We start from the raw sequence: 23,727 nt of genomic DNA on the forward strand, positions 1-23,727 counted from the left end.
ACCTGAATGCACAGAAGCAACCCTGGAGTCCACAGGAACTTGTAAGACTGTAGCAAGACTCTGAAATAAAAACCATGGAAAATCGCTGAGTCAGTCTCAGCCCTGAATACGGGGAGACAGTGTAACAAAGATCAGGTGAGAGAGCAGGTGAGAGGGTGAAGTCCCAGGTACCAGGTGTGGCTCCCAGTGTCTCCAGGGTGATGTTAGGAGCAGGAGATCAGGCCTGGGGATCTCAGGTCTCCCCAGTTTCATGTCTCCCTCCGCATCCTGTCAGCGCTTTCTGCCCGGATACTCGTGACGCGTCCACAATCCTCACTCCCATTGAGCGTCGCTGTCTAGATCAGCTAATCAGCGTCCGCGACGCACCCGGTTATAAACTGAAGGGAGTCAGATTCCTTCAGTCTGAGGGAGTCAGATTCCTTCAGTATGTGGGAGCCTCGACCCCTCCTGCTGATGCTCTCCGGGGTCCTGGCCCTGACCCAGACAAGGGCGGGTGAGTGCGGGGTCGGGAGGGGAGTTTGTTACGCGGAGAAGGGTAGGAACTTCCAGTCATTGATGTGCAGGACCCCCGAGAATGAATTTCTCCGTTCTCTGCCGGGATGTCCCCCCAAATATTCCTCCTTGTCCCCCTAATCTTCATCTCCACCCGCGCCCCTAAGTCTCGCCCTTCTCGGTCCCTCCCCCCTTTCCCGTCTCCCGAGCCCCCACCCCCTTTCCCTCACCCTGGCTCCGGGGCGCGCTGGGCGGCGGGTCGGGCGGGGTCTTACCCCTTCCCCTCCCCCAGGCTCCCACTCCCTGCGGTATTTCCAAACCGCCTTGTCCCGGCCCGGCGGCGGGGAGCCCCGCTACATCGTCGTCGGCTACGTGGACGACACGCAGTTCGTGCGCTTGGACAGCGACTGGGTGAGTCCGAGGATGGAGTCGCGGGCGCCGTGGGTGGACCACGAGGGACCCGAGTACTGGGAGCGGGAGACACAGAGAGCCAAGGACAAGGCACAGAATTACCGAGAGGGCCTGAGCAACCTGCGCGGCTACTACGACCAGAGTGAGGCGGGTGAGCGCCGCCGGGCAGGGACTAGAAAACACAGGAACAGGCCGGGTCGCCCCGAGACGGGTCCGAGCGTCCCCGAGGCTGAGGGACCCGCCCCGGACCTTCACCTGGAGGCGCCGTGGGGACTGGGCCCTGGTTTCGTTTTCGGGTTAATCAGTGCCGGGCCGGCCAGACTCTCACACCCTCCAGAGGATGTCCGGCTGCGATGTGGGGTCCGACGGGCGCCTCCTGCGCGGGTACAGTCAAGACGCCTACAATGGCGCCGACTACCTGGCCCTGAACGAGGACCTGCGCTCCTGGACAGCAGTGGCCCGCACACAGGCTTGGCGAACCCAGCGCAAGTGGGAGCAGGCGGGTCAGGCTGAGCACGAGAGGAACTGCCTGGAGAACATCTGCGTGCAGTGGCTCCTCAGATACCTGGACCACGGGAAGGACACGCTGCTGTGCGCAGGTACCGGGTCCCTGAGGGTGAGGACCCCTGACCTCTCCTCGGCAGGGCGACTCCCCAAAAGGGGGGACATAATGGGGTTCAGTGTCAGAACAGCGCCCCTTCTTCAGTCAGGAGAGGGAAGACCCGCCTGGTTTCCATGTTCTGTACCACAGAGACCTACCCGCCCCTCAAGTCCACCCGGTGTCCAAAGGACCAGGAAGGAACTGGGTGTGGGATGGCGGGGTGAGGGGGTGAGACCTTCTCTGAAATAACAAATGTTGGTTCCCTGGGACCCGGCTGCCATCTTTGAACTCCCTCAAGTCTTAGCTGTGACGCCTGCTCCTCTCAGACACTCACCCTCCTCCCAGGGCAGGACCAGAGTCAGTGTGTCCTGAGAGACCCTAACCTCCTTCCCAAACCCTGTCCTCGAACTTTCCAAGGAATTAGGATTTTATCCAGTTTCTCCAGCCAAGTTTGTGTCTGGATTTTTGCCTCCTATTCCAAACCAATTATCCTGTTCGACCTCATTATGGAAGTGACTCAAAGTGTGAATTTTCTCATTTTTCCTCCTCAGAAGCCCCCAGAAGACACATAACCCACCACCCCTTCTCTGACCGGGAGGTCACCCTGAGGTGCTGGGCCCTGGGCTTCTACCCTGCCGAGATCACCCTGACCTGGCAGCGTGATGGGGAGGACCTGACCCAGGACACAGAGCTGGTGGAGACCAGGCCTTCCGGGGATGGAACCTTCCAGAAGTGGGCAGCTGTGGTGGTGCCTTCTGGAGAGGAGCAGAGATACACGTGCCATGTGCAGCACCAGGGGCTGCCGGAGCCTGTCAACCTGAGATGGGGTAAGGAGGGGGACTGGGCACAGAGCCTGTTCTCAGGGGCATCAGGGTTGGTTGGCCCCTCTGGGGAACTGCTGAGGGTCAGGCTGAGGCTGGGATCTGACCTCTCCTTCCTTCCTTCCCAGAGCCCCCTTCTCAGTCCAACATCCTCACTGTGGGCATCATTGTTGACCTGGTTCTCCTCGGGGTTGTGGTCACTGGAGCTGTAGTGGCAGCTATGTTCTGCAGGAAGAAATGCACAGGTAAGATAGGGGTGGGGTGGTGAGAATCTGTCAAACCTGGCAAGTGTTGAGTCTTGTCCCACTTTGGGGGTCCCCCCATATCAGTTCTCCTGCTGCATTAGTGGGAGTACCACCCGCCTGTGCTGTTGCTCACACTCCCCCTGTGTGTGCCACTCTCAGGTTTGCTCATGAAAGACACTTTCACCTCCATAAGCTGGGGATGAAACTGTTCGCAAGATCCCAGGCCACAGGGAATGTCCCTGCTGAGCACAGACCACTGGAGGAGGATAGTCAGTTCTAGGGTCCGGGCCTAGAGCGCTGCTCTGTGGCCTAGGACCCAGTGCTCTCCCTGACCTTCCTTGTATGTTTCCTTCCCACAGGTGAGAAAGGAGGAAAGTACACTCAGGCTGCAAGTAAGTGTGGGCACAGCTGGGGTCCTGGAATCCTGGGGACAGAGATGGGAGCCCCTGGAGAGCTCCCGCACCCCTAGTTCCTCCTCTAGTCCTAACCCCTGTGGCTCTGACCTTGTCCTGTTTGTTCCTCCCCAGACAGCGACAGTTCCCAGGGCTCTGATGAGTCTCTCACGAATCCTAGAGGTGAGACTCTGGAGGATGCAGTGGGCCAGATTGGGCAGAGGGGACAGGACTGGGTTTGGGGGTTCATCGAGTGGGAGGCTGGGAGCTTGCTCAGGATGTCACCACTTCTGTGACTCTCCTGGGTCTTTAATTCTTTTCTCTTACAGTGTGAGACAGCTGCCCCGCTGGGTTTCCTCACATCCCAATGTTGTGATTCAAGAACTGCTTATTCCCTTTCTGCCTTAGGACCTGAACGTGACTTTTGTCCTGTCACACACTGTGAGGGGGGAGACTGGCCCATCCCTGCCCACTGGGCCCTCCCCACACTGACCTGAGTTCTCTTCCTGATGCTCTGGGCTTTACCAGCAGAGACAGGACTCAGCTGTCTCTATCTGTGTTAGCTTCTTGTTTTCCTGAATAATGTTTCTTCCTTACTGAAATCAGCATCTGATATGCATTTTTCTATTTCCTGTTTTGTGGGATTGAGGATTATAAAGGAAATCCCTTATACATAGTACTGGTTGAGCTCCACAAGAAGAAAACATCCAACCCCATAAAAAAATTGGGCGACGAAATAAACAGAAACTTTCTCAAAGAAGAAATCCAAATGGCTAAAAGACACATGAGAAAATGCTCTACATCATTAATCATCAGTGAGATGCAGATAAAAACAACAAAACAACAATAAGATATTATTTCACACCACAGAGACTGGCCCACATCCAAAGACCAAAAGCAACCGGTGTTGGCGTGGATGTGGCGAGAAAGAAACTCTCTTTCACTGCTGGTGGGAATGCCGACTGGTTTAGCCCTTTTGGAAAACAGTATGGATCATCCTCAAAAAATTGGAAATTGAGCTCCCATTTGACCCAGCAATACCACTCCTGGGAATATAGCCCAGAGAGGTAAAAAAGTATAGTCGAAGTGACATCTGCACTTGTTTGTTCATTGCAGCACTGTTTACAATAGCTAGAATCTGGAAAAAAAACCTGAGTGCCCGAAAACAGATGACTGGTTAAAGAAACTTTGGTACATCTACACAATGGAGTACTGTGCAGCTGTTAGAAAAGATGAAGTCATGAAATTCATATACAAGTGGTACTACATGGAAAGTATCATGCTTAGTGAAATGAGTCAGAAAGAGAGGGCAGACAGAAAGATTGCATTCATCTGGGGAACATAAAGTAACAAAATAGGAGATTAACATCCAAGAATAGCCAAGATAAGTACCAGGAGGATTACTCCATGGCTTAGAGGCCCGCCTCACATGCTAGGGGAAAAGGCAACTCAGACGGAGAAGGGAGCACTGAATAAAGGGTGTTGGGTGGTTCCTCTCAGGATGGGAGATGCGTGATGAGAGTAGACTAGACTGAACATGATTGTCACTCAATGTCTCTTTTGCAAACCACAGCACTCAAAAGGAGAGAGATAACAAGGGGGAATTCCCTGCCACAGAGGTAGGGCGGGATGGGGGGGATGGGGGGTAGGAGGGATGCTGGAATCACTGGTGATGGAGAATGGGCACTGGTGGAGGGATGGGTATTCAATCATTGTATAACTGAAACCCAAGCACAAAAATTTGTAAGTCTACAACTGTACCTCATGGTGTTTCACTAATAAAAATTTAAGGAAATAAAAAGAAACAAACAAAAGGAAATCCTTGAAATTCAAGATGGAACAATTAAAATCCTGAGACCTTCCTTCCATGTGTTTTCTGTTTTGATTTGAGTCTGTCCCAGATGTGACAGGAGAGGCTGTGAGGGGATGGGGGGAGAGACCTGTGCCCAGTCTATGTTTGAGCCACTGTGGGCTCTGATGTGGTCACTCATCTGCCTGGGTCATTTCTCCTGCTCCTTGTCCTGGTACCTCAGTAGCTTCTCGTCCCACAGGCCCTGCTCACAGGGACTCAGGACACACCCGGACTCATCCTGTCCCAGGACCGTGGGCAGAGAGAACTTCTGTGCTGGTCAGTCTAGGCTCAGGCCTGGTTCTGCTCCTCAGCCCCATCTGGGGGTGTCTTTGTTGCTTCTGTGCAGGAGGCTTCCTGTTCTCTTGTCCACACATTCATAGCTCATCCTCTCAGTGTGTGTCCCCATCTCTGAGCCTCAGGAGGCATTTGCCTCTCACTGTCCCCTCGAGACCCAGCAGTGCTCCTGCACACAGGAGTTTCTGGTATCGAGAGATGAGTGTTCAAACTTGCCATATTGGAATTCAGCCCTCCCACCCACCAGCCCTGAAGCTCTAGGAATCTCAGTGCTGTCTGTTATCTGAGTCCCTGGATTTATAAATTACTCTCAGTTACCTTCAAATTTAGGGGTTAGAAAATGGGATCTGTGAACCCAAGATCCTCTTCTCCTAAGAGAGAAAGTGCTGTGTGCTGTGGGGTGCCAGTGTGGGAGGGAGGTAAAGTGAAGGTGGGAAGCACTTGTGAGAAAAGTGGAGGTGACATCGATGTCACTTGGAGTAGACATTGTAGCTGCCAGGGCACAGCATGTCGGTTGAGGTTACATGAATAAGACAGTGTCTCTACCATCGTCTACACTGTTCATGTATCTACCCACTGTGCAGATATGGGGATGATATTTTGGGATCTATCAAAAAACAAAGAATTAAAATCAGGCAAAACTTTACCACAATGCCCAAAAGTAGAGAGAGAGAGTATGGGTGAAATTGTCTGCCATGGAAGCAGGCGGAGGGTGGGAAGGGGGGGGGGACATTGGTGGTATAAATGGGCACTGGTGGAGGGATGGGTGTTAGATCATTTAATGACTGAAATTAAAACATGAAAGCTTGGCATGTTTGTTTTGTTTTTTTATAAAGTAGTTCACAATATTTCATTACATTTAATATTAAAACACCAATCCCACCACCATTACACCTTTCCACTACCATATTTCTGAATTCCAATCCCTGCCCCAAAGCAAAACCAAAAGAATATATTTTGCATTGTTCGTTATGAAAAACCGCTGAAAATGCTACAAAAAAGTATCCTTAGAGGAAAGAGTGCAGAGATCGAAACATGAAAGCTTTGGAACTGTATCTCATGATAATTCAATAAAAAAGAAAAAATAAGAAAATCAGGCAAAATTTACCAGCCTTTGGGATTTAGTAGGAAGGGATAGACTTATGCCCAAAATTAAATAACCAAGGCAAGTGTCCTGGTTTTAAATTGGTAATCTGCAGGGAACGGGACCCACTTATAAGTGTGTGGGGATGGGGACAGTGACTGTTTTACTTGCCCCGTCAGTGTGGCTCCACAGGAAGGTGACCTTTGAGGAAATATGGAAGGATGTGAGGGACTGTCTGTGTGGGTGTCTGGTGCCAGGCAGGAAATGCCAGTTTGAATGCACCAGGGCAGGCAGGAGTCTGTATCAGGGAAGAGTAGACAGCAATGTGGCTGGAGCAGTCACTAAGATGAGGTCCTGGTGCCGTCAGGTCACGAGGCTGCTATAACTCTGGAAGATTTTTCTTTTATCTAAGAGGGGCAGGTACAGGCAGTTTTGAATGAAAGTTGAGACTGCTGTGATCTGGGTCATCAGTCTGGCTTTTGTGCAGATGGACAGGTGAGGGGACAAAGAGCAGCAGGGAACTGGGTAACTGGTGCAGATTCCAGGGAAGAGATGTTGGGGGCTTTGGGGTATGAACTGGCGAAACAATGGAAGTGACTAGATTCTGCAGGCATTTGAAGCTGGACTTTACAGCATTTCCCAATGTATGGAATCTGGGTTTGATCCTGGCACCCTGTATGACCCCCCAAGCAATGCCAGGACTGATTTCTGAGTGCAGAGCCAGGAGTAAATTCTACGCACCACCCCAAAACAGAAATATAGTAAGGGAATAATAACTGTCAAAATAGAACTGAAGATTTTGTCTATAGAACAGAACTTACTTGGAGGGGGAGGGGTCTTTGGGACATGGCAGAGGGAAGCGGGCTCTCTGGTGGTGGGTGTGGGATGGGAGTGATGTTATGCATGAACAGTATGAGTAATGATATTGTAAACCCATGCACCTAAATTAAAATCCCAAAAAAGGGGGTGTTTTAAAAATGTTTAAAATATTCTTTAAAAACATAATGTAAGGCCTTCTCCCCGGCTCCAATGAGACCCTGAGTTGCAGCCCACGAATGGCTCCTCCCACTACTTATTGAGCTCCTTAATGGCCATGATTCCAGAGGCACACAAACCAATCTCAGAACCCAGAGGCTTTTGGAAGAAATCCACCCAGACTTAATATTTGAAATAGCAGAATTCCAAAATTGCACAGCAGCGATAGCAGCCATGCGATATCATACACTCTTCATAATCAGCAATCGAAAACAAATTATTTTATGATGCTTTTTCGGCAGGTCTGATTGTTTGGGAAAATTCCAAATAATAATGGTGGGTTTCTTGTCATAATATTGAATGTGATCAAAGTGGAGAGAGAGTAAAGTGGAAATCATCTGCTACACAGTCAGGGGAAAGGGTAGGATAGGGGTATACTGGGGTTCTTGGTGTGGAAAATGTGCACTGGTGAAAGGATGGATGTTTGATCATGGTATGACTGACCAAAAGCTTTATAACTGTTCTCACGGTGAATTCAATAAAAATAAAGAAATAAAAGGATCTGATATTAATTCTAACCTACTTTAAAAACAAATTTTAAATTTGTCTTCAAATACAAGTATTTATATGCACTAGTTTTGGTTAAATTTTCATATAATTATTCGATCCCTGAAATGTATATGTAGATACTATTTTATGGAACTTATTACAGACTAATAAAAATAGTTTTAGGAGTGATTAAAAAACATAATGTAAGGGCCTGAGAGATAGTACAGGGGGTAGGGTAATATTCTGGCACACAACTGACCCAGGTTTGATCCCTGGTATCTCATATGGTTCCCTGAGCCCACCAAGGAGTTATGAGTATGAGTGCAGAGCCAGAGTAACCCTTGAGCACTGCCAGGTATAACCCAAAACAACAACAAATACCACCCCACAAGATATGAGGAACAGCTGTGTAACTGCTGTTCTATACTAAGGGACAGGGACCAGGGAGTCTCCTAATTGTGCTCTGGGGCTCAGGGGCCCCTCCAGAGCTAACAGGTCAGTCTAGCAGATGGCTCAATTCTAGGTCCAACAACTCAGTGTTTCTGGGGCCCTGAGGTGCCTCAGATCACTGGAATCATCTTGGGGGCTTCCAAGGCTACAGCCTGGGCTCAGGAGCCAAGAGGTGCTAGAATCTTACTAGGTCCCAGAGAGCAAAACATGCACCTCTAACTCTTTTGTTTGCTTTCAGGGAATGGGGGTGCAATCCTGGCTCTGCACTCACAGATCACTCCTGGCAGGCTCAGGGAATCATACAGGGATCAGATCCAGGTTGGCCACATGCAAGGCAAGCTCTTCCCCCTGTACTGTCACTCAGGCTCCCTCTAATACCTATATTATCTTCCCAATCCAGTGTGTTATTCTATTTTTAATTTTTTTTATTCTATATCTCAGAGATTGTGTGACCCACAACATATCCCAACACATGGAAATATAATATCTCATTGTAAATTTTAACTTGAGTTTACAGTCAAGTGTCAATTGCCTCAAGCTGCAAGTGTTTCGCTCTGGCCCAGACTCATCCAGGAATAAACTTTCTCCTCAACGCACAGCCACATTTGTAGCTACCCAACATGTCTTACCTCACACCACTAATATTCCAAGAGTAGCACAGCACATTCGGCGGGTTTTAAAGTAGAAGGCAACCAATCATAGAGGGAAATATATTTTTATAGATATGTATATATGCACACAAGGCTCAACATTTAACAACATGTTAGTAATCTCTTAGAAAAGGGCTTAATGGCCCCTATGTGAAATACAATAATCTTCACACACGGTCCTCTAAGAAAAGATTTTTGGATCATTTTCAGTAGTTTATTCATAAAAAATATTACAAAATGAACTATTTCAGTTCCTCTTCGGGGCAGTAGTTGGGGTTCAAGATGGAAACATCATAAATATAGTGGTGGGAAAGCATTATGGTGTTGGGATTGGTGTTCTAATATTGTCACTGTCACTGTCACTTTCCTCCCTTTGTTCATCGATTTGCTCGAGCAGGCCCAGTAACGTCTCCATTGGAGACTTTGTTGTTACTGTGTTTGGCATATGGAATACGTCACGAGTAGCTTGCCAGGCTCTGCCATGTGGGCAAGATACTCTTGGTAGCTTGCCAGGCTCTCCGAGAGGAGCGGAGGAATCAAACTCGGGTCGGCCATGTTGGCTGCGTGCAAGGCAAACACCCTGCTGCTGTGCTATCGCTCTAATATTAAATGTAAAAAATATTTTTATTTTAACTAATTCATAAAAATTAAATAGAATAAAAAAGAATAAATATTTTAAAAATTAAAAATGTAAAAAATAAATTTAGAAAGCTGCAATTGTTTGATGCAGTCAAAATGCCCTTTGCACTGCTCATGCATGGCCTGTGTTTATGAACTGCATGTGTTAGTTATTTTATTACATTTATTTCCTCTCCTCTTCATTGTTGTTGTCAATGATGTTGTGATGACTGGAGGCTGCGCACATACCTGACTGGTGCAAGCACCTTTCTAGCTGTGATGCTCAGCAGAAGGTTGGTGGGACTTTCCCACGTGCTTGCTGGGGGCAGGTGTGCACAAATTATGCTTGTGGTGTCACTTGCGTCATTGTGGTACCCACCAGAAGCCACAGATCCTGATCCAGGTATTCTACTCAGTATGTCTCAACCCTGACATCATCTGCTAGAGATAAAAGACTCCATCTATGAGACTCTGCCACTCTGCCTTAAGTGCCAATCTCAAGTCCAGATTGTTTTCTGAACTTAGAACCAATCAGGAATAAATCTGAGGTTGCTACAGTTTCCTCCTCAGGCTCAGTTTTCTAGAGTGACTCACGGAACTCAGGGAAACTTCTATGCCCACCAGTTTAGTGACATGATAGAGTACAGATGAGGATCCTGATAACGAGATAGAGTTGGTAAACTTCAGAAACAAAAGAGCTTCTGTTACCATAGAATTCTGTTACCATCATTATCCAGTGTGTGGATCACAAACTGGGAGCACTCTGAACTTGATGCCGATGGAATGGAGTCTTCATCACATAGGCGTTTGATCTATTTTCGCTCTTCTTCATTTTCCAGAGGTGGAGTGGGGGCAGTACACAGTATTCTGTGTCTTTGATTTCCAGTGACCAGCTCTATTCAGGAGTCCATCCAGTGTTGCCTCATTAAAATAAAGATGTTCCTATTCTCCTCCCATACCCCCAAATTCGTGAAGTTTCAGGAGCCCTGTGTCAGGAACCACAAGAAAAGGTTTAAATATTAGAACTAAATATGTGTCTAAAGCTCTGCCCATTGAGGAAATCCCAAGGATTTTAAGGGCTGTCTACCAGACATGGGAATGAAGCAAAAATGTGTGTGTTACTATAAACTTCAAAATCACAACCTCAATTAGATAATTGTACAGAATTCCAAGCTTACCCAACACATCCCTCACTTTCCCATAAATGTTCTGCTTTGGCTAAGTCCACACATTTCTGGAGTGACCCTCTCAATTGTATTTACAAGTGCCCTTCAATTCTCTCTGCCCATACTTTAAAAGTTGTTTTTAGAATATATTAAAAAAAGTTCTTATACAAGCCATTATTTGCTTTTAATAATCCTGAGACTCTCATACCATTATAGGGCATCTGTGATAAAATTCCCTTCTTAGGGCTTCCCCTAATAAATTTCCATAAATTCCCACTGAGAGTAACTGTATCTTGGCTTCTACTGAGAGGATGTAGACTAGACTATCAAACTCATTTCTGTTGCTACACCAACACCAATGATTGATTCCATCCTTTAATGTCTTTGCTTCCTCTAGATTCTTCCAACACCATCTGATTTTACTGGTTTTTATCTCTTGAATGGACAATTGTTTTCCTGAGTCAACAATTTTAGGATTATTTCTGGCTCAAATGCAAAGGTTTGGTGTGGACAATGGTGGAATTTTCGTTCTTGGAGCTAACAATATAATTTGGGTCTTATACTCTGCCTTTGGGTAAGATTTGAGAAACGAATTTCTATTCCTGCAATCCATGCCAAGCAGTAACGTTTAGAATGTACTGTACAGTAATTTTTAGATCAAAAGCATAAGAATTAGCTTTATTGTAACAATGTTGCCTTAACCACACACACAAAAAAGACAACAAAAAATGTTTGGTCAACTTTATGGGCACAGTGTCCCATGGATCTGCAGGATGTTGCCCAAAATAGGTTGAACCTAATGCCAGGCCCTTGAACCACAGATTCCTGTCCCTTTTTCCTCTTCAGTGTGAACTCTCAGTCCAAAGTGCTGGATCCTCAGTTTCTTCCAGAGACCAGAGCAGTTCAACGACTAGGGAAACCTGCGTGTGCCTTAAGCTCCAGGAGGAAGCACCCAGGACAGTCCCTGGAGAGATGGGGCATCTATAGAGAATAAGCTCCCACCTGACATTAGGAGGAGCAACGTTTTCCTCCTGCTCTCAGTAAATATGATGGAAGTTTCTTCAGCTACTTCTCTTCCCACTTCGGGGAGCTTCTTCATGCTCAGACAGGAACCGGTACCGTCTTACTGTCACTCCTGGCAGTTTGCTTCCCTGTTCAGTCCTGAAAAATTAATACAAAATAAAGTGAAGGGACAGAAAGTCATGGCTGTCAGAAAATATTGGAATTTGAGCTAACAAAGATTTTACAAATCATTCTAATTATACAAATGAAGGAAAGTCAATTGTGAAGGTTATTAAGGAAAGTAAGTGATAAAACATGGATGTAAACCTAGGACTTCTGACCCAACCACAATTTTCAGGAGTATAAACAGAGGCTAAAGATGTGGGAAAGCAGCTGGAATGTTGTCTCTTCCTGACACTTTCCATCATAGACACATAGAGATCAAAAGGAGATTCGGGCACAGGAGTGACATGTCTCACACAGGTGGCTCCGTTCTACAATGTATGTAAGTTGCTTGGTGACAAAGTTTAATCTACAAATTGGCAACAACTCTAATAATCTTTCCTCAAAACCTCTTAGCTAGAAATAAAATTAGAACAACATATGGAACTGGGAACTCCAGGACCATAGATGATCTTTTATCCAAGCCTACAAAGGTATAAAAAAGGTAGGAAAAAAATTCATTCACCGAGTGAATGAATCAAGTGCACATGTTCAAACAACACTAATAAACTCCTTAGGGTTTGCATTCTGTTCAGTGTCCCATGGAACAACTTTCTTCCTGGGGAGAAGAACCAGAAGTCATTGACAATGTCAAATAGGAATTGGAATTTTCATGAGGTGGTCAGTGCTCTGCCTCTGCCAGTGTGAGCAGCACAATACTTTGGAGGGTCCCTGTTCAGCGCTGGGGGCTGGTTGGGTGAACCCAGTGTCTTAAAACAATCTAGAGCTGGTGGGGGCTCCCTCAATCAGCGTCATTCAGTCTCCCCTGTGTGCACATCTCCTTGGGTTTCCAGACAATGGCTGGTCGACTATCTCTCTCCTCCAAATATCAGTCTCTGAGCTCTATATCAGGGGCAGAGATCTGAACCCCCTCTCACAACAACTCTGCCTTCATCTGACATTTTCTAACACTGGAGGAGAGGCTCCTGAATGCTTCACCAATAACAGTCTTTGTTCATTTCCTACCTCCTGTCAATATTGTCCCCTCTCCTTTTTTTTTTTTTCATAAGTGCTAGAACAGATACTACACTTGATCTTAGCCAAAAGGCCGAGAAGCCTACTCAGATTGGAGTCGATTGGATTGGAGTCGAGCAATCCTCCACCCAGATCCTCCAAATTCCAGTAGGCGGGGGTCACACCCACCAACTGGCCCCCTGGCGCCGTGTATCCCATCAGTGGCCAAGACTCAGAGACTATAAAAACCAGCTCCCGCATTTGCGGCCGCGCGACATCTTATTATGACATCTCATTCCTACTTTGACAAACTGTCAGGCTACCGAATGTAGCCTGCCCACACGGCAGAGTCTGGCAAACTCCCCGTGGCTTACCCAATATGCCAAATACCAGTAACAATGATGGGTCTCATTCTCCTAAAGAGCCTTGAATATAATCTCAGGGCTAGGATGAAGGAGACGTTACTGGGGCCTGCTCGAGGCAATCGACGAATAACAGGATGATTTGTGATTTGTGATTGATTTGTGATGATTGGTCATTTATGTTCATATAGTGTTATAGATATTTTTAATATTAGCATGAAATAGACTCTATAACCTCATTTGTGGGGGCAGAGCAGCAGGTAGGATGTTTGCTCTGCACGCAACTGATCCGAGTTCAATCCCCAGCACCCCACATGGTCCCCCAAGCCCACCAGGAGTGATTCCTGAGGACACAGCCAGGAAAAAGGCCTGAGTGCCATTGGGTGTGGCCCCAAAAAACTAAAATCGAAGAAGGAAGGAAGGAAGGAAGGAAGGAAGGAAGGAAGGAAGGAAGGAAGGAAGGAAGAAGAAACTCAATATCACCTAAAATTAGATAAAATAAGCCGCAAACTGAAACTGAGATCCTAGACTGGGCTTGCTGTTCCTGACGAGATGATACAACTCTAGCTAAAAGGAACCAGTTCACAATCTCTGATGATTCTCCTTTTAAAATTTTTTTCTATTCATTAAAGAACCATGATTTATAAAGTTACTGTAGTTAATATTTCATCACCAATCTCTTCACCAATGTCAGCTTTAGTTTTCCTTTTTTGGAAACAAGACATTTCTTTCCTTTTGAAGCCAAACCACTGAAGATATATTTTCTTATATCTTGAATTTTACCCTGATATTTAAAAGTAGGCCCATATTCATCTGGCTATCCCTCCATTCCCTAGGTTGTTTTTCTTGTGCCCTTTAGAAAGGGTGCATGAAGAAAGGAACCATAGAGTTCCCCTCTCCTCCCCTTTCTTTCTTCCCCTTCCTTCTCCCACTTCCCTCCCCTCCCATTCCCTCCCTTTCCCTTCCCTTCCCTCACCTCCCTTTCCCTTCCCTTCCCTTCCCTTCCCTTCCCTTCCCTTCCCTTCCCTTCCCTTCCCTTCCCTTCCCTTCCCTTCCCTTCCTTTCCCTTTCCTTCCTTTCACTTCCCGTCCATGCCCTGCCCTTCTCTTCTCTTTCCTACCATTCCTCTCCTCTCCTTTCCTCTATCCTCTACTTTTCCCTATGTGTTTGAGTTCAATTGATCACTTGACTTCCTGTTAATCGTCGATTTATTCACGCGGGTGCCAGTAACGTCTCCATTTATCCCTGTCGCATGCTAGTGTAGCCCAATGGCGACTGTTCGTTCTAGGAACACGAAGAGCCTCAAACCGATCGTTCAGGATCTTGATGAAGAAGTCTGACCATCTGGTAAGTGGGTGGTCATGTGGTCTTTTGACATCCCGTGGAATTCAGTCAGTAATGGCTCTAGTCCAACAGTTGTCTCCAAATCTCATTACGTGTCGAGCCCATTTTATCTTTGATGCCTTGGCAAACAAACAGCATCCCTGATTCTTGATCTTCAACCAAGGTCTAAACTCCGGATTCTTTCTCTCATTTGAGTGAAACATGATGCTCCAAGCATAGCTCTTTCAATTCCTCTTTGAGAGACCCGAATAGTGTTCTCATCCTGTTTGCATAGGACCCAGGTCTCTGAGGCATATGTTAATGCAGGAAGAACAGTGGAATCAAAGAGATGTGGCCAGAGCCAGAGGTTCTTCATCCTCTTAGCTATTTTTTCGACGATCTTGAAGGCATTCCAAGCCGCTCTCTTCCTCCTCTGCAACTCAGGTGCAAGGTCACTCATCATGTTCACTTCTCGACCTAGGTACACATAACTGTTGCATTCGGAGATGGTCGTTCCATTGAGAGCGAATGGAGCATCAGCAATGAGGCTTTTTCTCATAAACATTGTCTTCGTAAGATTTAGCTGTAGTCCGACCTTTCCACACTCACGGTTGAAGTCGGCCAGCATTTGTGCCGCTTGGCTAATGTTTGGTATTATTAGAACAATGTCATCAGCAAAGCGGAGGTGGTGTAGTTGCCGACCATCTATCTTCACTCCCATTTCTTCCCATTCTAGTCGTCGCATGATGTTCTCGAGGGTGGCACTGAAGAGTTTCGGTGAAATGGTATCACCCTGCCGAACCCCTCTCTTGACATCAATGATTACTTCTTTGTAGAATGGTGAGTGAATCTGTAATACAGCTCATGGGGGGTACTGATGTATTGAGTTTGAATGCCTTGATTGACTAGGGCTTCAATGACCGCTTCCATCTCAACAGAATCAAAGGCCTTCTTTAAATTAATGAACGTTAGACAGCGTGGCATCTTGAATTCCCGAGAAACCTCAATGAGCTTGGTTATCGTGTGGATATGGTCGATGGTGCTGAATCCTTTGCGGAACCCAGCTTGCTCGCATGGTTGTCCTTCATCTAGTGTTCTGCTAATCCTATTCAGGATGTCTCGAGTGAACAGCTTGTAGATGACAAACAATAGGCAGATCAGGCGATAGTTGCCAATGTCATGGATGTCTCCCTTCTTGTACAGTAGTACAATCCTGCTGATTTTCCATTGGGATGGAAACTTGCGTTCAGACAGATAGTGTGTGAAGAGCTGAGCCAGCATATTGATGAGTGTGGACGGCAGGTTCTTTAGGTGTTCAGGTCTGACCTTGTCTGGGCCGGGTGCTGTTCGTTTCTTAACTGACGAAATGGTGTGTTGGATTTCGGAAGGGAGAACATTGGTAACAACATATCCATCCTGACGCGCCGCCCGCTGAGCGAGCCCCGCCAGAGGACAGCGTGGACCCCAGCCCCCGGCGCGTGTTCAGCTCCGGGACCGGCGCGCACAGCAGCCCACCGCCCCCCCCCCCCCATCCAGGATCCTGGGAGGGAGTGGCCTGGGACTGGCTAGGGGCGTGGCCTCCTAAAAGTGGGCGTGGCCTGCTTCCGGGCGGGTGGCTGCTTACACGGCCGCAGGTATATCACTCACTCCAAGCAATTTGGACCTTCATCCTTTCATCCTTTTCATCAACTTGTTACCTAATACCAACCAAAAATTTCTCACCTCTTCTACTACAATTCAACAAAATCCCACTCGCCTACTCCATTTCCAACAAAAGTTCTGTTTGAAAATAGCTGTACAAGCTCAGCAGCAAATAGCAACTCCTCCAAAAGTTTCACACAATGTCAGTTATAAAACAAAGAATAACGCCTGATTGAGAAGAAGGTCAGACTCAGAAAGGTAGAAGAGGCGCATCTAGCAGCAACAAAGCTGAACGGTTCCTGGCAGTCTCTCCTCACACAACCAGAACAGTAGCAGCGAGTGTGAAGGACCAAACCACACTGGTCACAATGGTAAAGCAATGCAAAAGCCCACCAAACTTTCTTATTCACGAGGCTACCCAGAAGACACCAACAGTACTATAGCGTTAGACAACCTCTCTGGCAAGGAATTCAGAATGGAGCTACTCAGGATGCTTAGGGAACTAAAAGGAACAATGGAAACCAATGCAAATAAAAGACAAGAGGATTTGAAGGCAGAAATGAGGAAAATGCAATCGGAAATGTCGGACCTGAAAAACCTGGTAGCCGAATTGAAAACCTCAGTGGAAGGCCTCAGCAGCAGAGTAACAGCGGCTGAGAACAGAATCAGTGAACTCGAAGATCAAGTTCAGAGTCTTGTCAGAAAAGATCAGAAAATGGAAAAGAGACTCACAGTTCGAGAACAGATGGCAAGAGAAGATCGTGATGAAGCCAAGAGGGGTAACATAAGAATTATTGGAGTCCCAGAGGGACAGGAAGAAAACCTTGATGAAGAAGAAACTGTCAAAGAAATCATTGCTACAACGTTTCCAGAGCTGAAGAAAACTTGTGACCACATCCAGGAGGCCCGAAGGGTACCGGCTAGAAGAAATCCGAATAAAAATACCCCAAGACACATCCTGATCAAAATGACCAAAACCTTAGACAGAGACAAAATTCTGAAAGCAGCAGGATCGAAGAAAGAAATCTCTTACAAAGGAGCATCCTTAAAATTCACAGCTGATTTTTCTGATGAAACCCTCAGGGCCCGAAAACAGTGGTGGGACATAGTGAAAAAACTCAATGAAATAAATGCTTCTCCAAAAATACTTTACCAGCGAGACTCTCAATCATAATAGAAGGAACAACACACAGTTTCACAGACAAGCAACAGCTCAGGAACTTCACAGACTCAAAACCATGGTTACAAGTACAACTAAATGGGCTACTTTAAGGCAAGACAGGCCTCTCAAATACACCAAATTTCAACAGAACAATGGGACAAAATCCCATAACAATAATCTCTCTCAATGTCAATGGGCTAAACGCACCAATTAAAAGACATAGAGTGGCAGGATGGATTAGAAAATTGAACCCAACATTCTGCTGCCTGCAAGAAACACATCTCAATAGTCAAAGCAAACACAGACTCAGAGTCAAAGGCTGGAAAACAATCCTACAGGCAAACAGCTCCCAGAAAAAAAGCTGGGGTAGCTATCCTAATATCAGACCACATCGATTTCAGAGTGAAGAAGGTCATAAGAGACAGTGAAGGCCATTTCCTATTGACCAAAGGATCTGTACAACAGGAAGAACTTACAATAATAAATGTATATGCACCTAATGAGAGACCAGCAAAGTACTTAAAACAATTACTCATAGATTTGGAAAAAGACATCGATAGCAACACAATACTAGTGGGAGACTTCAACACCGCTTTGTCACCTCTTGATAGATCAACCAGACTCAAGCTTAGCAAGAACATACTTCATCTGAGGGAAACAATGGAAGAAAGGGACTTAGTATATATATACAGGACACTTCATCCACAAAAAGCTGAATACACATTCTTCTCAAGCGTACATGGAACGTTCTCCAAGATAGACCACATGCTGAGCCACAAAACATGCCTCCATAAAATTAAGAAGATAGAGATTATATCAACAATCTTCTCAGACCATAATGCGCTGAAATTAGAAGTAAATCACACACAAAAACAGAAAACTAAATCAAACACATGGAAATTAAACAGTGCGCTATTAAACAATGAGTGGCTTAGACAGGAAATTAAAGAGGAAATCAAAAGATTCCTAGAAACGAATGAATATGAGGACACGAGTTACCAAAATTTATGGGACACAGCAAAAGCGGTCTTAAGAGGAAAGTTTATAGCTCTACAAGCATTCCTCAGAAAGGAGGAGCAAGCCCACATAAATAAACTAACCTCACAGCTTAAGAACTTGGAGAAGGACCAACAAAAGGAGCACAACCCTAACAGGAGAAAGGAAATAATAAAACTCAGAGCAGAGATTAACGAGATGGAAACCCAGAAAACAATCCAAAAGATCAATGAAACCAAGAGCTGGTTCTTTGAGAAAATTCACAAAATCGATAAGCCCCTAGCAAAACTCACAAAGAAAGGGAGAGAGAAAACCCTAATAAACCGAATCAGAATGAAAAGGGGGTCATTACAACAGAAACTACAGAAATTCAAAGGATCCTCAGGGAGTACTTTGAAAAGCTTTATGCCACGGAACATCAAAACCTTGAGGAAATGGATAAATTCCTAGACTCCTACAGACTCCCAAGGCTGAACCAAGAAGACCTGGAATACCTGAACAGACCTATCACCATCAAGGAAATTGAAATGGTAATAAAAAGTCTCCCCAAGCACAAAAGCCCTGGCCCGGATGGATTCACCAGTGAATTCTTCCAAATCTTTAAAGAAGACTTACTCCCAATCCTCTTTAAGCTTTTCCATGAAATTGAAATATCAAATACACTTCCGAACAGTTTCTATGAAGCAAATATCACACTGATACCAAACGCAGACAGAGATAACACAAAGAAAGAGAACTACAGGCCGATATCCCTGATGAACACAGATGCAAAGATCCTCAACAAACTACTAGCAAATAGAATCCAACTACTCATCAAAAAGATCATACACCATGACCAAGTAGGATTCATCCCAGGGATGCAAGGATGGTTTAACATTCGGAAATCAATCAACATAATCCATCATATCAACAAAAGAAAAGATAGAAAGCATATGATCATATCAATAGATGCAGAGAAAGCATTTGACAAGATCCAGCACCCCTTTATGATGAAAACCCTAGCCAAAATGGGTATAGAGGCGACTTTCCTCAACATCGTTAAAGCCATCTACCATAAGCCTACAGCAAGCATCATCCTCAATGGGGAAAAACTGAGAGCCTTCCCTCTAAGATCAGGGACGAGACAAGGATGCCCACTCTCTCCACTGCTGTTCAATATAGTACTGGAAGTACTTGCAATAGCAATTAGGCAAGAAAAAGATATTAAGGGCATTCAGGTAGGAAAGGAAGAAATCAAGCTCTCACTATTCGCAGATGATATGATACTATACTTAGAGAACCCAATAACCTCCACCAAAAACTCCTAGAAACAATAGACTTGGATAGTAAAGTTGCAGGCTATAAAATCAATACCCAAAAGTCCATGGCTTTCCTATACGCAAACAGTGAGAGAGAGGAAAGCTATATGAAAAAATCAATCCCGTTCACAATTGTGCCCCAGAAAATCAAGTACCTAGGAATCAGCTTAACTAAGGAAGTAAAGGACCTGTACAAAGAAAACTACAAAACGCTACTTCAGGAAATAAAAGAGGACATGAGGAAATGGAAAGACATCCCCTGCTCATGGGTCGGGAGACTTAACATTGTCAAAATGGGAATACTACCGAAAGCACTGTACAAATTCAATGCAATTCCTATAAGGATACCCATGACATTCTTCAAAGAAATGGAGCAAACACTCCTGAAATTTATATGGAACAATAAACCCCCACGAATAGCTAAAGCAATTCTTGGGAAAAGAAAATGGGAGGAATCAACTTCCCTAACTTCAAACTTTACTACAAAGCGGTAATAATCAAAACAGCATGGTACTGGAACAAAGGCAGAACTGTAGACCAATGGAACAGAGTTGAATACACTGACATCTCCCCTCAATCATATGATCATCTAATCTTTGATAAAGTGCAAGAAATGTGAAGTGGAGTAAGGAAAGCCTCTTTAACAAATTGTGCTGGCATCACTGGACGGCTACATGCAAAAAAATGGGCTCAGAACTCTGCCTAACACCATGTACAAAGGTAAGATCAAAATGGATTAAAGACCTCAACATCAGACCAGAAACCATAAGATACATTGAAGACAAAGTTGGCAAAACCCTCCATGACATTGAGGCTAATGGTATTTTCAAAGATGACACGCCACTGGCTGAACAAGTGAAAACAGAGATAGATAAATGGGACTATATTAAACTAAGAAGCTTCTGTACCTCCAAAGAAACAGTGACCAAAACACAAAGACAGTCTACAGAATGGGAAAGAATATTCGCCGAATACACATCTGACAAGGGGTTGATATCAAGGATATAAAAAATACTGGTTGAACTCCACAAGAAGAAAACATCCAACCCCATCCAAAAATGGGGCAATGAAATGAACAGAAACTTTCTCAAAGAAGAAATCCGAATGGCAAAAAAGCACATGAGAAAATGCTCTACATCATTAATCATCAGGGAGATGCAGATCAAAACAACAATGAGATACCATCTCACACCTCAGAGACTGGCCCACATTCAAAAGAACAAAAGCAACCGTTGCTGGCACGGATGTGGCGAGAAAGGGACACTCCTTCACTGTTGGTGGGAATGCCGACTGGTTCAGCCCCTTTAGAAAACAGTATGGACGTTCCTCAAAAAATTAGAAATTGAGCTCCTATTTGACCCAGCGATACCACTCCTGGGAATATATCCCAGAGAGGCAAAAATGTGTAGCCGAAGTGACATCTGCACTTGTTTGTTCATTGCAGCACTCTTTACAGTAGCCAGAAACTGGAAGAGACCTGAGTGCCCAAGAACAGATGACTGGTTAAAGAAACTTTGGTACATCTACACAATGGAGTACTATGTAGCTCTTAGAAAAGATGAAGTCATGAACTTTACATACAAGTGGTACAATATGGAAAGTATCATGCTAAGTGAAATGAGTCAGAAAGAGAGGGATAGACATAGAAAGATTGCATTCATCTGGGGGATATAAAATAACAAAATATGAGATTAATACCCAAGAATAGCTGAGATCAACACCAGGAGAATTACTCCATAGCTTAGAGGCCAGCCGGGTATTCTAGGGGAAAGGACAATTCAGATAGAAAAGGGAACACCAAATGGAGGGTGTTTGGAGGATCCTCCCAGGAGGGGAGATGCAGGTTGAAAGTAGACTGGACTGAACATGTTCGCCACTCAATGCCTCTTTTGCTGATCACAACACCCAAAAGGAGAGAGAGAACAAAAGGGAATGCCCTGCCACAGTGGCAGGGGTGGATGGGGGAATGGGGGGGGAGGGATATTATCCTGGTGGTGGAAAATGGGCACTGGTGGAGGGATGGGTATTTGATCGTGGTATGATCGAGATCCAAGCACAAAGATTTGTAAATCTACAACTGTACCTCATGGTGTTTCACTAATAATAAAAACATTTAAAAATTAAAAAAATTTAAAAAAAACATATCCATCCTGTGGAATTTGGTATGTTGGCAGAAGGACATGGCTATCAAAGAGATCTGAGTAGTAGTCATGGATAGTATTCTCTATTGCCCTTCTGGAAGATGTGATAGATTCATCAGAACGTCGGAGGGCAGTCATCTTGGTCTTGTAGTTGGTGAAGGACAGGCAGGCATTATGAATGCTTTCCCCAGCTTCTGCCACATCTACCAGCACTTCTGCTCTTCTCTCTTTGAGGTCTTCCTTGATCGCATCTCTGCACTGCTTTGCGAGCTCGGACATTCGCTTGTGGTTGCCTGAGGCATGCGCCAAACCACGTTGGCGAATAAGCTCAAGAGTTTTTGAAGACAGGCGTTTTTTTTTGTGGCTATCTCTCTCTTGGCATTCCTCGCACAATCATGGAGGTGCTGAACCAGTCGATCTCATTCCTCGTCAATGTTGTCAACAACAGCATCTTTCCAGGTTGCAGCAATAGTGCCAAAGAGCTCCCAGTTCGTGGTCGTTCTGGGATTTCTTTTTTTTTTTTTTGTAGGAGTACTGCTATTTATTCAGCCACTGATTAGCTGATTGAATTGTGCATAAACTCCACCTTACTTTTTTTTCTTTTTCCATTTTTTTTATAATTTTATTTATTGAATCACCGTGAGAGCAGTTACAAGGCTTTTGGGTCTAAGTCTCAGTCATACAATGAAACACCCGTACCTACACCAGTGCCCATTCTCCACCACCAAAAATCCCAGTATACCCCCATCCCAACCCTCCCCCTGCCTGTGGGGCAGATGATTTCTACATTACTCTCTCTCTACTTTGATCACATTCACTATTTCGACACCAGACCCACCATTATTTAAGATTTTACCCCAACACTCAGATCTGCTGAAAAGGCAACAATAGACAATTTGTGTTCTATTGCTGGTTATGAATAACATATGATGTCGTGTGGCTGCAGTAGGGCCATGTGGTTTTGAAATTCTGAAATTTTAACACTTAAATCTGGAGGAATTTCTGCCAAAAGCCACTGGGTTTAGAGATCTGCTCCTGAGTCTCTGGGATCATGGCTGTTGAGCAGCTTGATGAGGAGCCAAAGAGGCCATTCGTGGGTGATGACTTGGGGTCTCATTGGGATGGGGAAGACAGGCCTGGCTCGACCTCCGCTCCATCCCGTGAGACCCAACAAGTTTCGTCATTGCGGGCCCAAGCCTGACTGTCCAATGGCCTCTGGAGGATGACAACCACCAAGTCGCCAAGAGGGAGCAGGCGGAGAGACAGCACCCATTCCCCCCTGGGGTGGCCCGGTGACAGTAACCTACTGCGGGGTCCGGACACATTTCTGACAAAAGCCGCTGGGTTTCGAGATTTGTTTTTGAGTCTCTGGGATCAAGGCCGTTGAGCGGCTTGATGAGGAGCCAGAGAGGCTGTTTGTGGGCAATGACTTGGGGTCTCGTTAGGGTGGGGAGGACAGGCCCGGCTCCACCTCCCCCCTCCCATCCCGTGAGACCCAACAAGTTTCGTCACTGCGGGCCCAAGCCTGACTTCCAATGGCCTCTGGAGGATGACAGCCACCAAGTCGCCGAGAGGGAGCAGGCAGAGGGACAATGCCCTTTCCTCCCTGGGGTGGCCCGGTGACAGTAACGTACTGTGGAGTCCGGATGCATTTCTGCCAAACGCCACTGGGTTTTGAGATTTGTTTCTGGGTCTCTGGGACCATGGCCGTTAAGCAGCTTGATCAGGAGCTAGAGAGGCCATTCGTGGGCGATGACTTGGGGTCTCGTTGGGGTGGGGAGGACAAGCCCGGCTCCACCCTCATCCTGTGAGGCCCTGTGTGTCTCATCACTGGAGGCCCAAATGTGACTATCGAGTGGCCTCAGACGGATGGCAGCCACTGGGCCACCAGGGGGAATAGGCCAAGGCACGAAACCTATTCCCACCTGGGTTGGCCCAGCACCGGTAGCCTACTGCAGAGACCAGACGCATTTCTACCTAAAGCCACTGGGTTCTGAGATTCGTTTCTGAGTCTCTGGGATCATGT

At 45.9% G+C, this 23,727-nt stretch overlaps 1 protein-coding gene and 1 pseudogene across 1 annotated transcript in view; one reads left to right on the forward strand and one right to left on the reverse strand.

Moving 5' to 3' along the window:
* The first annotated feature begins 426 nt into the window (after window positions 1-426).
* LOC130035217 (class I histocompatibility antigen, Gogo-B*0101 alpha chain-like) overlaps window positions 427-23,727 on the forward strand; it is a 77,361-nt gene continuing 54,060 nt past the window's right edge. Inside the window, exons 1-8 of the mRNA XM_056126785.1 lie at window positions 427-493; window positions 785-1,054; window positions 1,224-1,502; window positions 2,056-2,331; window positions 2,454-2,574; window positions 2,916-2,962; window positions 3,098-3,145; window positions 3,292-3,313. Coding sequence (XP_055982760.1) covers window positions 427-493; window positions 785-1,054; window positions 1,224-1,502; window positions 2,056-2,331; window positions 2,454-2,574; window positions 2,916-2,962; window positions 3,098-3,145; window positions 3,292-3,296 — 1,113 coding nt within the window. The 3' untranslated portion in view covers window positions 3,297-3,313. The remainder of the gene's footprint in view (window positions 494-784; window positions 1,055-1,223; window positions 1,503-2,055; window positions 2,332-2,453; window positions 2,575-2,915; window positions 2,963-3,097; window positions 3,146-3,291; window positions 3,314-23,727) is intronic.
* On the reverse strand, window positions 12,800-12,884 carry LOC130036405 (uncharacterized; annotated as a pseudogene).

Source organism: Sorex fumeus, unplaced genomic scaffold (genome assembly GCF_029834395.1).
Source record: "Sorex fumeus unplaced genomic scaffold, SorFum_2.1 ptg000063l, whole genome shotgun sequence".
Taxonomy (NCBI): Eukaryota; Metazoa; Chordata; class Mammalia; order Eulipotyphla; family Soricidae; genus Sorex; species Sorex fumeus.